General features: G+C 41.8%; 1 protein-coding gene across 1 annotated transcript in view; it reads right to left on the bottom strand.

The window, feature by feature from the left end:
* HAO1 (hydroxyacid oxidase 1) overlaps nucleotides 1-14678 on the bottom strand; it is a 56039-nt gene extending 41361 nt beyond the window's left edge. The window contains exons 1-2 of the mRNA XM_003788018.3: nucleotides 14479-14678; nucleotides 8578-8729 (exon numbers count right to left, since the gene is read on the bottom strand). Of these exons, the coding sequence (XP_003788066.1) occupies nucleotides 8578-8729; nucleotides 14479-14615 (289 nt within the window). The 5' untranslated portion in view covers nucleotides 14616-14678. The remainder of the gene's footprint in view (nucleotides 1-8577; nucleotides 8730-14478) is intronic.
* Nucleotides 14679-14896: the final 218 nt, after the last annotated feature.

Below are 14896 nucleotides of genomic sequence, written 5' to 3'. Positions count from 1 at the left end.
CCAGGTGTTGTGGTGGGCACCTATGGGCCCAGCTACTTGGGAGCCTGAGGCAAGAGAATCACTTAAGCCCAGGAGCCGGAGGTTGCTGTGAACTGTGACTCCACAGCACTCTACTGAGGGCGACATAGTGAGACTGTCTCAAAGAGAGAAGAGAAGAGAGGAGAGGAGAGGAGAGGAGAGGACAGGGGAGGACAGGAGAGGAGAGGAGAGGAGACGAGGAGGAAAGGAAAAGAAATGAAAATATGAAAATAAAATGGCAGATGGTGGAAAGAGACAGGTTACTCAAAGCTGAGAAGGCACAATTTACCAATTATAAAATAACTTCCGATGTTTAATGTAAAGTCCAGCAATCTTTTTTTTTTCTTTTTTCAGGTTAATGTGAGATTACAAAAAAACCAAGTCAAAATATTTGCATTTTTTAGGTAGAGCCCTCTCTGATTCCCGCACTCAGTGTGCCAAACGAGGTCCAACCATCTTAGATGTAGAAATAAGATGCTGAACCACCACCGAGAACTAAATCCCATCAAGCCAGGCTTGAGAAGGACGGGAATGACAGCACATTTGAGAATGATATTTATCTATTTCCACTACCATCCCACCAGACAACAACATAGAAAAATATAAAATATTAGAGAGCAAATGTCCATTACTTGGAATCTTAATTCAGGGGGAACGAATCACATACTCTGATTGGAGCCCAGCAATGGACTACATGTTACTTTGCATCGGAATGAAATCTTTGAAAATATTTTTGTTGAGAAAACTCATTTTGTCCTCTGCACAAGAAGTCATTACTTGATGGGGAAAGTATGCAGTGAGCAGTGTGTGGTTCTAACCTGAGGATCTGACGTCCGGAGGTGTTTGCACAACTGGGCACGGTTGGGTGTGTCAGACCTTCTACCCGCACACAGGTTTGTTAATGACCCAATTAACGTTGCCATATGAATGTCCAAAATTACAATCGAATCCTTTCTCCTTTATTCCTTCTGATTTTTGTTTCTTCTTAGCAAAAATGGCCAAAAAAAAAAAAAAAACAGAGGCAAATAACTTGGCCACACGTTAGTATGAAAACAGACCTAGGTTCCAACCTCATCTACACCACTGACCGCATGAGGCCTGGTCGAGGGCTTCCTTCTCCTCCACTGTCTGACAGAAGGAGAACTACCCCACAGTTCTGTTGAAAGGATTAATCACAGGGAAGTAGCGCCGAAGTCTTACACCTGGTACATCAAAGGCGCACCACTTTAGAAAGAGTACAAGTTTCTTTTTTTAAAGCAAGCCTAGTGTTTTGCCTGGATTAGGCAAAATTGAGAATAATGGGGATATTTTCCTAGAAGGTATGCTGAAATGCATATCTACAGGGTTACCTCATACAACACATGAATATAAATCATTAAAGCTCTCAGAAGTACCCCGTTTGGGTTTGGAGCAAAGGAAATGACAATTTTTCCTCTTGAATGGTCTTTCAGTCAGTGTTAAGGTTGATCACTTAATCTCAGAAAATCCAGAAAATTCAACAGCTAAAGATCTCACCTGCACCCTAGTTCAGTTCTTTGGGGTCTGTGTGGCTCTTTGTACTCCTCGGCAATCTGTTCCACCTGCGCCTTGATAGGTGGCCAAGGCATCGCCGAGTCCCAAAACTTCACTTTGGAATGTTCTGCCCTTTCAGACTCAAAAAGAAAGTGTTTAGGTTTAATGGTTTTATGGCCCATCAAATCCTGTGTGGTAGCCTCTAATTGCATCCAGGGGCTGGAATTTCTTTTAAACTTTTTTTTTTTTCTTGACAGTTTAATAAGAATTTTCTAATATGCTGAGCATTCCTGGAACGCATTAGATAGGTTTTAATTTTTCTCTATATGAGGTCCCAGGGCTCCCTCATGTGGCACGTTTCTGCATAACAAGTCAGAAGCCAGAGGCTAAATGGACACTTAATCGCTCCTTCTCTTTAGTTTTGATTTCTCCTGTTTAGAAGGAGGAGGGAGAAAAGGTCATGTAGATCCATGGAAGACGAAATGAAATTTTATTATAGACACTGTGCATAAAACATAAAAGATGATAAAGTTCTTAAAGCATCAAGTGGCCTGGACGCATTTTATGAACTGGTTCTTTGAGAAGTCAGAGATGTTACATTGGTCTTTGGAGAATGAAATTTAACATATTGGTGCCCCGTACTTTATATGGCATTTATGTTTATCATTGCCATTTTCTTCAATATGTTACATAGTTGTGGAAAAGATTCTGTAGTCTCCCCCTCAAGAGTATAAAAGAAAAACCAAAAAAATAACAAAGTAACATAATAATTAGTTTCAAGTGGATGTGCCATTATAAGTAGAGGCATTTATCAGACCACTCAAATATTGTTGACATCACAGTTGGCAAATATTGAAATGTTGATTAAATAATCTACAGCCACAAGCCTTTTATGCATAACATAGTGTATGACTAACGACCCCCCATTCCCTGTTTCCTGTTTCCCAGGTATTTCCTTCCACTTTAAAAGAATTTTAGGAATTTTAATTCCTGTTGGTTTATAATTTTTGATTTTTTAATGCTCCCAAATTTTGTAAACAGCTCATATTTCTTAATAATTTCATTTTCTGTGATGTATTTCATCTCCTCAAAGTTAAAAGGATAAAACTATTAAAACATAAGACGTTTGTGATTAATATTCTAAGACTATAGCTAGCACAGGGCGTACGTTGGGGTTCTTTCTCAGTTAGTGACATTTGGGAATATGTAACTTTTATATTTCAGACAGTATTGCCTAAATGATGAATAATCTGAGCAAGGTATTTAACCTCTCCAAGCCTCAGTCTCCACACCCACAGAGGTTAGAGAAAGAACCTCAGTGCTTTGGGCTTATTTTCAGTTGGTGATAAAAGCTGAGATAATAAAGTCAAATTGCCCGACGCCCGTCCACTGCTCAATAAACAATGCTGGTCATTGTTCTTTTCCACACGACTTCTTTGTGAAATGTCACTTTCTAATTTTTTCTTTCTTTGAGATAGAGTCTTACTCTGTGCCAGGGCATCATCATAGCTCACAGGAACCTCAGACTCTTGGGCTCAAGGGATCAATCCTTTTGCCTCAGCCTCCCAAGTAGCTGGGACAACAGGCCCCTGCAAGCAACACCTGGTTGGTTTTTTCTATGTTTAGTAGAGGTGGGATCTCGCTCTTGCTCAGGCTGGTCTTGAACACCTGAGCTCAAGCAATCCACCCGCCTCAGCCTCCCAGAGTGCTGGGATTACAGGCATGAGCCATCATACCTGGCCCACGTTCTAAATTTATGTAGCATTTATTAAAGACATTTGTTTTTTAAGGGACAGCCAGGGATAATGACCAGTCTCCTTGCTCTCCTCTATCCCACCCACGCTTATGGTAGGAGTGGAAATCACTTGAACACAAGAGTTGATTTCCACAATCGAGCACTTCCTAAAGTGCAGTGGAAAGAAATGGGATTTCAGAACTATAAAAAAGGACAACTCTGTACTTAGGATTGTCTCTCTCTTTGAAGTTGACAAAATATTAAATGGGAGCAAAATCATTTATTTTATATGCTAAGAACATTGTAAAGGTCATCCACTCCTGTTGGGAATTTTCTGGGTTTGTTTGTGGAATTGTTTTCTCATGGTGGAGATTTGTGTTTTTTTTTTTTTATTTTAGACTTATCAGAAGAAGTCTTTTTAAAGACTCTTCCTTTGAATTCCAACAGGCAACACAAGCAGCTACATGTACATGTCACACCTAAGTTCCCCAAATGTCCCTGGAAACAACCCGCCCCCTTGGGTCCCAGCAGACAAAGTAGTGTTCTCGCTTGTGCAGCTCTCTTTACCCTGAGGAAACACCATCCTGGAGAGTGAAAATGACCTGCCCTGCGGAGTGAGGCTGGTGAATTTCCTCATAAATCAGACGTCTCAGCCGGACAGCCCAGGGGACACTTGGAACCCACCACGGTATTTGTTTTGGCCCACATGTTGTTGCCACAAACAGTGCTTGAGGGAATTTTGATTTATTTGCCAACATGTAAAAACCAGGAGATTATACATAAAAGTCAAGATTTCTAACTTCCCTTAAAATTTTTAAAGTTTTAGAAACCCCACATCCTCACTCCCTCGTGTCAGCAGAAGCTAAGGTGCAGCGTAAAAGAGCCGAGTCCTGTCGTGGGCCCAGTCTGTACAGGGCACGCGCCCACCGTGCTGAGAGGGAGGGCAGGGGGTGTCGGTGCTGCTCGGTGACCAGGTCTGCGGAGTCACCTGGGAGGGCAGGACTATGACGCCAGCAACTCTCCGAGCTTTCTGGAGGCCACTCTCCGAGCTTTCTGGAGGCCACTCTCCGAGCTTTCTGGAGGCCACTCTAATTGCTCAGCCCGGACCACCGGCTGTGACTCTCACTGACCACGCTGATGGGGACACTTCGTCAGACAAACTTCTTTTTTCTTTAACTTTTTATTCATTTTTTAAAATTTTTTTTAATTTCAGGTTAATGTGAGGGTACGAATGACCAAATCACAGTATCCAGAGAGATTTCTAACCAACCTATGTCTTCTGAACTTGCGCCCAACTTCTCTTTCTATCTAGCGGGTAGTTCCCTAGAAACGGGAAAACAGGTGCCGAATGATTAGGAGGGTGGTGAAAGAAATCCTCCAGAACAACTTCCCTAGACATCCCAGCACCCCAGGGATCAGGCTTGCTTGAGAGAGTTTCCATATTCTTTCTGGGAATGATGAAATAAATCAAATAATATCTTCATAATTCCACACTGATTCTCTGAGTTTTCAGAAAGAAAACCCACACTGTCAGGCTCTTGCTGTAATCTGCCTGTGGCTGCCGGTAGCCTGCAGTTAGCTTTCATCCAGCTTTGGACACCCCCAGAAGCCAGTGATGACACGAAGATCTGAAGGGAAGTCATTTTATTTGGAAATGATCTCAAGATGAGTGGGGAGGGAAGAGGCATGAGCAGGTAGCCAGTAAAGGAGGGCGTGCCATGGGGTCGCTAACTTCTATGGGCAACTGGGGCCCAACCCTTCTACAAAACACCGGCTGACACTCCTGAAAAGGCTTCAGTTACCCTGATCAAAGAGAGCTGGGGTCCTACACGTACCTACCAGCGGCTGCACGTCATTGGCTGAAGAACCGCCCACTAACCCACTCCCAAGTCACCTGTCTTCGGGCTCCCGTCACCAGAGATCTGTCAGGTAGGTTCTGCCAGAAAGACAAGTAGCAAGGAAATCCGTCCTGGGCACCACCAGCTTCTGTTCCCCACATTCTTTCTTTACTTCTGCATTACCCACTAACCCACATCCCAATACCACCAACCAAGGAGTGCCATTTATTACTAAGCAGTAACCAGTGGCTTTCAGAATAGATCTAACTAATAAATAGACAACAACCCATGGACGGTCATTGGGACATAGACAAAGACCTTAAGACTGTTGAAATCCTTGAGGTTACAGAATAGAAACTGATGTTACTGCCCAGACAGGAAAGGGACCAAGGAGCTTCGAAGCTTGGGGGCAGCGTGTGTAAACTCTCCTTGCCACCTCCAGTTCCGCTGTGACCTCAGTGTCACTCCACCCTCCTTGAACTTCCCATTCCACCTTATCTGAATGTCCATGGTGGCCTTGACTCTGCAGGGGGCCTGCTGTGCCTGGACCTCACATGATAAATTACTTACTTCTAGGGATATGCAGCGGCCTTCTCTCACAGTGCTTTCCAGGACTTTCTGGGAATTAAAGTGAGCAGTGGGGACTGGGGAGCCCAGACTCGGTCGGCAGGATGCCCACATCAGAATCCCGTCTCTGTCATTTACGAGTTGTGTAACCCCGGGCAAGTCACCCATCTGGTTGTGCCTCAGCGTTTCATGTATAAAACAGGCTTAATAATAAGGCCTGTTTCTTTTGGCTGCTCTGAGGACTCAATGCTTTAATGCTTATAATGCACTTAGAATAGTTCCCAAGCCCAGTCATTGCTTTATACGCGTTTGTTAAATAAGCCTCAAGGGACGAGACTGTGACAGGCATTTAATATCCCCTCATGGTTAGTGCTGGGGGAAACACTGCACGCTTGGCGTCCTGCCTGGCCTCTGACATCACATCTCCTAGCAAGCTGGCCTGTCCTCTTTCTGCCCAGCCCAACACCATCAAGAATAAGCAGTGGTCTTGGAACCATCAGAAGTAAGTTGGGGAGTAAACCCTGCCATTGACCAGCTAAGAAAACCTACTTTCTCTGGAACTCTAGCCTACCTCATAAGAACCTGCAAACCATAAAATAAACTAATACCTACAGAAATAATCTGCTTCCTTTCTGGTGTCTGACCAGGTGAGCTCTGCTGGTGGCCTTCCCTCATTTCCATTCAAGGCCTGGCCCCTCCTCCGTTTTATCTCTTTCACTAAATCTAATTATTATTGTTTTCTTCTTACTATTCAAAGAATAGTTTATAAGTATGTACCAAAAATCAGAAAAAATGTAAAGCCAGGAGTAAATAAACATTTGTAAACCATGGTCAGTATCTTGGTCTTTAAAAGTAAGTATCTTTTCATGACATAAATATTGCTTGTAGCTGCTTTTTAAAAACATTATTGTAAAATCCTTCTATGTTAATACATTCTTTCTATGATGTGGTTTTTAAAATAGTATGCCATGTTTAATGTACCCAGCTTTTACAACCTGTCTCTAATAATGGGACATTTGTTTTTGTTTGTTTGTTTGTTTTTTCCTTATGTTTCTCTGGTTAAAAGTAACAAAGGCATAAGCAGTACCTGTAGCTCAGTGGGAAGGGCAGCAGCCACAAACACAGAGGGTGGCAGGTTTGAGCCCAGCCTGGGCCTGCTAAACAACAATGTCAACTGCAACCAAAAAATAGCCGGGCATTGTGGCGGGCACCTGTAGTCCCAGCTACTTGGGAGGCTGAGGCAGGAGAATCGCCTAAGCCCAAGAGGTGAAGGTTGCTGTGAGCTATGATGTCATAGCTCTCTACTACCAAGGGCAACAAAAAAAGAAAGAAAAGAAAAAAGGCATGAAAAATCCTTGCATAAATGTCTTTCATCAAAAATAATAATTACTTGGTTGGAAATTTAGAAGAGATTTTATAAGATCACATGAAATCTATAGTTTTACAGTGTTGATGTAGAATGCCAAATTACTTCTTAGAAATATTGTTTCGTTTCACAGTTTTCCTGTCAGTGTTTGAAAATGCATATTTCCCTCCCATCTTAACAATCATTTTCAAATAACAGTTTCCTAGCCATAAAATAAAATGTATGGATATAATTTATATTTATTAGCGTATTAATGAAATTGAATGTTTTTCTTATATTCATTGGATATTTTGATGTCTTCATGTGTGAATTTCCTATTTACCTATTTTGCTCGCTTTTTGCCCGTTTTGGGTCATACATTATTTTCTTATTCGAATACAAAGGCTTTTTACCTACAAAGGACGTTAACCTTTTGTAGGCCCATAAGTTTTTCCATTTGTTTGCTTGTATTTTAACGATTGTTGCACCATAGCATCATGCCAACAGGGGCCTTTCTTATCCTGATTTTAAATAGATACAGACTCATTTAATATTTTCCTTTTTTCCTTTTCTCCTCCCGACCTGTTTCAGGATTACCATGGACAGATGGCTGGAGACCCCAAACAACATATCTGGATATGGCCCTGGAATTACAGAAGCTGCCACCTCTGACCCTAGTCTGTCCAGCAAAACCTCTTTGTACCGTTCTGATGGACCGGGCAAATTTTGTGTCTGACATTTCAAGAAAGTAGGTGAATTCACAAGCTCCTTAATTCCTAAATCCAAAATGCTCTAAAATCGTACTTAGTCCATGTCCTTTTGGCCTGCATTCCCTGCCCTTAGCATCAGAAGAATTCATTATTCACTTTCAAATGCATTTCCGAGGCAGAGCTTGGGGAGCAACAGGACTGTGCATGGCCTTTCCAATGCTCACAGTTGCTAAGGAACTGGAACGTTAATTAATTAGCCCTAATAAGAGATTTCTTTCCATCATATCCGATTTTATTCTAAGGCAGCTGGAAATGCTCTATTGGGAATATAACTCATCCAAGAGAAGAGTCATGATTCAAAACCACGGAAGAAAACAGCCAAGCAGGTGGCCGCATTTGCTCTTTCACAGCGGAGAAGACTTTGGCTTAGCAGAAGCAGGAGGTCTTTGAGATAAGGTCCCATCTCTGTGACCACCTAGCGGTGACCTTGAGTGAGTCCATTTCTCAGGCTCCATTTCCTGAGATGCCAATATTAACACCTGTTATGGAATAGCTCCTGAACCACTGCTCTGGGCCAGGCACTTGGCATATATGAACACGCTCTGTCTTCACAGTAACCCATGAAGGAAGCACTATTTTTAATCCCCATTGTACAGCTGAGGAAACCAAGGCACAGAGGAACATAGGTAGAAATAGAGGAACAAGATACCATTTCAACAGCAGAGTCAATGAGCTTAACATTTCTGAGTGTAAAAACACCCAGAGGAGCATCTCCCGGGTGGGGACAGAGAAGCAAGTCCCTGACCGTCAGCCAGCCTCCTCCTGTCGCGACGGTGAGCACCTTCTCCCTACCTCGCACGGTGGCAAGCTCCCCGTCCTCGTGAGCCATGCGCTGCATGGCAGTGGCCCCGGCACAAATGGGCATGCTGACCCTCTGTCCTAGAACAGAAGTCGACAGGTCTATTTCAGCAACATTCCGGAGCATCCGTGGATACAGCTTCCATCTAGAAATTAAAAAAAAAAAAGCTTTAGAATTTCAAAAACATCATTAAAGCATTGACATTACGTTTTAGTTAAAAGGAAATATATATATATATATATATATATAAAAAATTGGGCTTTTATTTCCCATTAAGCAAATTATTTCATGAAGCTAAAGGAAGAGAGGCAATTTTAACGTTTGTTTAGATAGAAAGTTAACAATAAGATGGCAACCAACTTCCCAAGCCATTGATCTTGTTAAAGTATAATTAACACAGTAGAATTCGCCTATATGAGCATACAGGCTTGTAAATTTTGACCAACGTGTATGATGGTATAACTGCCAAGTAAAGATCTAAAAAGGTTCCATCATGCCTGTAATTCCAGCACCCTGGGAGGCCAAGGCGGGCAGATTGCTTCAGTTCAGGAGTTCAAGACCAGCCTGAACAAGAGCAAGACCCTTGTCTCTAAAGATAGCCCAGTGTTGTGGCAGGCATCTGTAGTCCCAGATATTCAAGGAGGCTGAGACAGGAATCACTTGAGTCCAAGAGTTTGAGGTTGCTGTGAGCTATGACGCCACACCACAGCACTCTACCAAGGGTGACAAAGTAAGACTCTGTCTAAAAAAAAAAAAAGAACAGTGCAGCACACAGCCTTCCGAGTCTGGCTTCTGTCATTTCACATAATTAACTCGAGACTCTCCCATGTTGTTGCATATGTCAGGCGTTTGTTTCTTTGGGGTGATGGATGGTATTCTGTCTTTTGTTTATCCATTCCCAGGCTAAAGTTCGTCTGGAATATTCCCAGTTTGGAATGATTATAAATAAAGCTACTCCAAACATTCCCGTGCAGGTGTTAGGGTGAGCAAAGTTTCCACTTCACTTCCCGAAAGCCACTTTGAAGACAGTATCCATGTAGAACGGGCAGTAGCTTCAGGCAATTACTTTCAAAATCATAATTTGTTTTCTTCAAAATACTTGCACTGTTTGTTGTATCCATTAAAGTTTTTGTAGTTGTAGTTTAATTGAATGTTTGCCTCCAAAACGGTTATTTGACAAAAACTGAAATTATTAGCTTAAAGAGCTTGTGACTCCCAAAAGTTATTTTAAATGACTTTTTTTCTGTGACTCCTTTGTGCTGGAATGAAAATTACCAATAAAACAGCAACCAAAAATGCACTAGTAAAATTTACAGGAGAACTAATTCCCTTTCCTCCCAGCAAAATTTATATCTCCTATTTCTTGGGGTTTCTTATTTTCCTCATTAGTCCTGATGAAAACGGAATAAAAGACACCCCTGACGTGCATTTGTGTAGCAAACGTGCTGTACAGACTCATATAACAGACCTAACCAGCACTCACCTTTCACTGCCTAGACTTCACTCTGCTTCCAGAGAGATCAAGATTTTTTTGTAAATATAGTGAAGTATGATTTAGTGATGGAATAACCCCCCAAATGTCCTTAATTGAAGCACACTTCCTGTAGCAGCAGCAGAAGAAATTCTGCCTTAATGTTGCTCCGTGGAGCAGCTCGGGGTCTGTAATCTAACCCTTCCTCACATAATAAAGTAAAAACATCCAGTCCCTGGAAAGCATAATAAAGAAGTTTTACTGTGTGATTTCTATGCTATTCCTTTGAACATCATAATTGTCATTATTTTATGTCACACACACATGCTCTGTTGCTGGAGGTCTTTTCTTCTCCACTGACCCTCACAGCATGATTCTTTGATCTCCATTTCGAAAGGAGAGAAGCAGAAGCCTTCAAGAGAGTTTTTATTACCAATCATCTCTAAGTGTGTTATTAGAATGAGAGAAAACAATTTTAATAGCAGCCATCGGCACGCCAGGCTTGCAAGGCATTAATATTTACTTAGAGCTGGAGAAACAATGAAAGCTTTTATGAAGAGAGCACACAAAGCTACAGAGGCCCCAGCTCTGCATGTGTGTCTGTGTGTGTGTGTGTGTGTGTGTGTGTGTGTATACACGCAGGGAACGAGACATTTTTAAATGTCACACTCCCATATACAAGGCAAGACTGTTATCTCCAGACAGTAATTTCACGTTTGTCCACGTGGTGGCGCAGTCACGTTAATAACTGTGAGTTCTTGCTTTCCCATAAATACCATTTTCTGTTCTGAGAATATTATAGATACTTGTCAATTAATGCACACAATTCAACTCCTGAGCAAAATTAGATAAAAATTATTGGTATTGGAAAACATGTTCTCTAAAGAGTCCTCCATATTTTGATATTTTTCAAATACAATAACTTTATCGGATAGTTCAATAGCAGCTTCCCAGTCCAAATTTAAGAAACATTCTCAAAATCGTACCTAAAATAATACCTCACTGTAACTTTGGACTGTGCTCTACGGGGGGCAGGGGGCTTCACTTTGGAAAAGGTGTATGAAGATTGGTAAACAGTTAAACCAATTGAATAACAAAACTCAAAAGTATCTTACAAAAACCCAGGTGGTAGGCATACACCCTCCCAGGTGGGTGCTCTGTGGAAGGAAGACAATCTCCTATCACTCAACTTCAAAAGTCTGTGCTGTTTTTGATTTGCCAACTGGACATAGTGAATTAAAGCTTTGCAAGTTTGTATCCTGTCCTGAAGTTACCAGAACACAGGTAGGATGATGATACTCAAGTACCATATTATTCACAGAAGACACTTTGCCAGTTCATAACTTAGAAGCCACCAAGCCTTCTATATCTCGCAAAGTTTCTAGAATTTCTAGGGCAGGCAGCCAGTCTTCTTCGTTGCACCCCTTTGCTCCAATCTGCTCCAAATTGCATTCCAATGTCTCTACATTAATTTTTTACTCTAAATATTTAAAAAATAAGGTGTAAAACACACCTGTTCCCCTGTCGTGGGTACTAGCTGGATGATTTTGTGACATTTATGCGTGTGAAGAGAATACTGAGAACATCTCTAATTTGTATTGCTTCTCAAATATTAAAGTGAGAGAATGCTATTGCTTTTGCCCATTGGTTATTTAAAAGAAAATGACATGATTTTTTGTGTTGATGGGTGATGTGGCAGAGAAGAGAAAAGCTTCCTTTTCTGAAATCAGAGTGGAGTCTAAATACCTAAATTATAGAGTTATGTTTCAGCAATAATTTCAGGGGAAAAAAGGCCACAAAACATATTTAGACCCAATTGAGAAAGCAGAGTTAATGTGTAAGAGAAACAAAATTTTGTTCCTTTGTAAAATTAGCCTCACTCAGGTCAGGCCTTGCAAAATGTAGTAAGCTGACATTTGCCCTGTTTTTCCCTATTTACAGAAAGAAATTTTGTTCTTCCAGATGGTTCCATTTATTTGTCTTTTTGTAATTTTTTTCCTTTTGCCACAACAATATTAAAGCCTTTAGTCTTACCCAAAAAAGTTTCCAAGAAATTGCTGGTTCACGTGAGTGGTGCATATCCCCAGAACATTAAAATGTGGTTGTGAGATCTGAGTACAGAGAGAGAAAAGTTGTCACTGTGAATGACCTTTTGCTGCACTTGTGGGAAGGAGAGGTGTATAAATTTCACAAACGTCTTTGAAATACCCTGACTTGTGCCACAATTGGTCAGCCGAGGTTTGGTTGTCCTGTATTTTTCATTTGGATCAGAATGAGAAATTTTAGGTTGATTTCCTTCACGCCAGCAGCCCAAAGCCAACACCACCCTGGCAGAAAGTCTCTTCTTAGTTGCATGTGACCAGCTAGATGACATGGGGTGAGGACCAAGGGTCAAATAGCAAGTTACACATCAGAAGAGGAGCTGAGATGTTAGGTAAGAGCTCCTCACATTTTGTTGCGATAAAACTTAGGTAGCTGATAATTTTTAAAAGTATCAGCTGTCTTCCAAAGAAAGTAGATTGATAGCCTTCTTTTTTTAAAAGCCAAACAAATGAGAAGGATCAAAGTTTGTGGAAAAGGTGGTATTGCAGACTTGTTATCTCTGTCCTGTCCCTGAGTTGCCCAGGACACACACAGGGTGGGAATCTTCACCCTGGTGCCTTACTGTTCACGTAGGCAGGAGGCACTTTGCCAGTTCACAGCCTGGAGGCCATCAAGCCCTCTATAGCTCACAAGCGTGTAGAATTTCTAGGGCACAAGGGTGGTCCACCTGCTTTGTTACACCTCATTGCTCCCTCCCTCTCTAAGACCCCCACTGGGTCAAGTGTTTTGGGTAATGTTTGCCTTAGGTCAGTTCAGGACCATTATGGAGGGCGGTGTGCACTCAGTGGAACGGAAGCTCCTGGGCACGAGAACTCTGTCTGGCCCCCTCCTATGTCCTCAGCGTGGAGTACAGAGTCTAGCCCATGAGACTCCCAATCTGCCTGAGTTAGTGAACTCTCATAGGGTTGAGAAAGGCTGCATATAAATGAAACAGGCAGTCACCTGAGCACTGTGACCTGGGCAATGCCAGGACACCAGCCCCAGAAATCTATCAAGAGTCTTTGGTTAAAATGATCTATCGAGGTTAAGGTTCTGTTCTCAGGAAACCAGTCCTAGGCAAACCTCCTTACGAGGTGATAGAACTAAAATTGACCAAGAACGGGCATCTCCCAAGAGCAGAAACTTAAATGAGCCCAAAATGTCACAATGATTGGAAAAGATCATGCAGCACCTTCCGCCCCGCGCCTCCCAGCCAGCTGTCTCTTCCCAGGATTTCCCCAGCATGTCTTGAGCTCCTTTGAGTTCCAGGCAAAACCTCAGACAAAGTCAGGTCTTGAAGGGGCAGGGAGAGCCCCTGCCCTTCACCCTGTCACTGGTAGGCCTCTCCTCCACGCTGTGGGTGAGTCGGCCCTGGCTACGAAGGCCTACCTTAGTCAGAGCAATTGATTTCATTCCGAATTTACATATAGAAAAATGATTTGTGAGTAATTTTCTTGTAAAGAAGAAATCAGGAAGGAAAGCCAATTCTATCCCCCTGGATAGCCTCTGCCTTTCTAAAATTGATCACCATCAATGAATACCCACGCTATCCACGGCCTCTGCTCAAGGCGACAATGTTAGATGGATGATACTGAGAGAGGCCAGGGCAGTGAAGACGCTTCTCTCCTACTCCGGAAAATAAACCATTTGTGTAACTGCTGAAAGAAAAACATCCCTTTAAAGTTATTTTATTTCTTGTTTTTATTGCAAACAGAAAACATAAACCACGACACCCACCATCTTGTGCTTTGAAGTATGAAAGTCAAGGGAAAAGTAATTTAGGAAGAGAAATGAAGCCCTTTGGAGGAGAGAGGAAACAGCAAGGTTGAAAGATTAATGCTGCAGAGAGAAATTGAAATCTAACGTGAAAGCTTAGACAACAGTAATCAAAATGAATGATAACACAGAAAACCAGCAGGATCGGGAACATGGAAGCAACAGTCCAATCTGGTTCAACCAGATAAGATGGTTATCTTGCATTTAATGCCATTCCAACACCATGAGCGTAAGCACCACTGTCAGACTCAGAGAAAAAGGAAATGGAGTCATTGGCATTTATCGCTTTTTTTCTATATGGAGTTGAATTAATTATCATCCATCACACCTCTAAGTCAGGTACCATAAGGTTGAATTTTACAATCACTTGGTTAAGATTCCCAGGTTGGAATATTTTTAAATAACTTAAAAATCCAAGATTTCTCACAGTCCAAGGAATGTTCCCCCTCTCCCACAAGCACAAAGATAGATCATTCCAAGTCATCATCAGTGCAAAACTAAATCTTATTTTGGTACAATATCTTTGTGTAATTTTGAAACATAATTTAAAAATCGATTTTCTTACCTGGAAAATGCCGCAATATTATCAGCCAGAGTTTCCTGGTCATTTGCCCCAGACCTATAGTAGTCGTATATAGATTTTTGAAGTGTGGACTTAGCATACTGTTCATAATCATTGATGCATAGTAGCCGGGGGAACATTGCCACGGTTTATGGCAAGCCCAGATGTCCTTTGGGCTACTTTTCTTCGTGTATTGCCTTCTATGCCCTGACCATTCCGTTATTTGTCAATTATTAATAGACTTTTGCCAAAGTTCAGATTTTGTTCTCTGTTGCTTATATCAACTGAGCAACCATGAGATGCTTGGATTTTTACGTTTCATTTGCAGGCTGTCTACAAATGGCCCTTAAGTCATAAGAAGTTGGGCTTGGGGAGACAGGAGATGGGAGTTAGGCACCTGTGATATTTAAAAAGCAGAGGA

Source organism: Otolemur garnettii, unplaced genomic scaffold (assembly GCF_000181295.1).
Source record: "Otolemur garnettii isolate 467f Iridium unplaced genomic scaffold, OtoGar3 scaffold00025, whole genome shotgun sequence".
Lineage (NCBI taxonomy): Eukaryota > Metazoa > Chordata > Mammalia > Primates > Galagidae > Otolemur > Otolemur garnettii.
The sequence above is the reverse complement of the archived record's forward strand: the minus strand, read 5'-3'. Positions and strand labels throughout refer to the sequence as shown.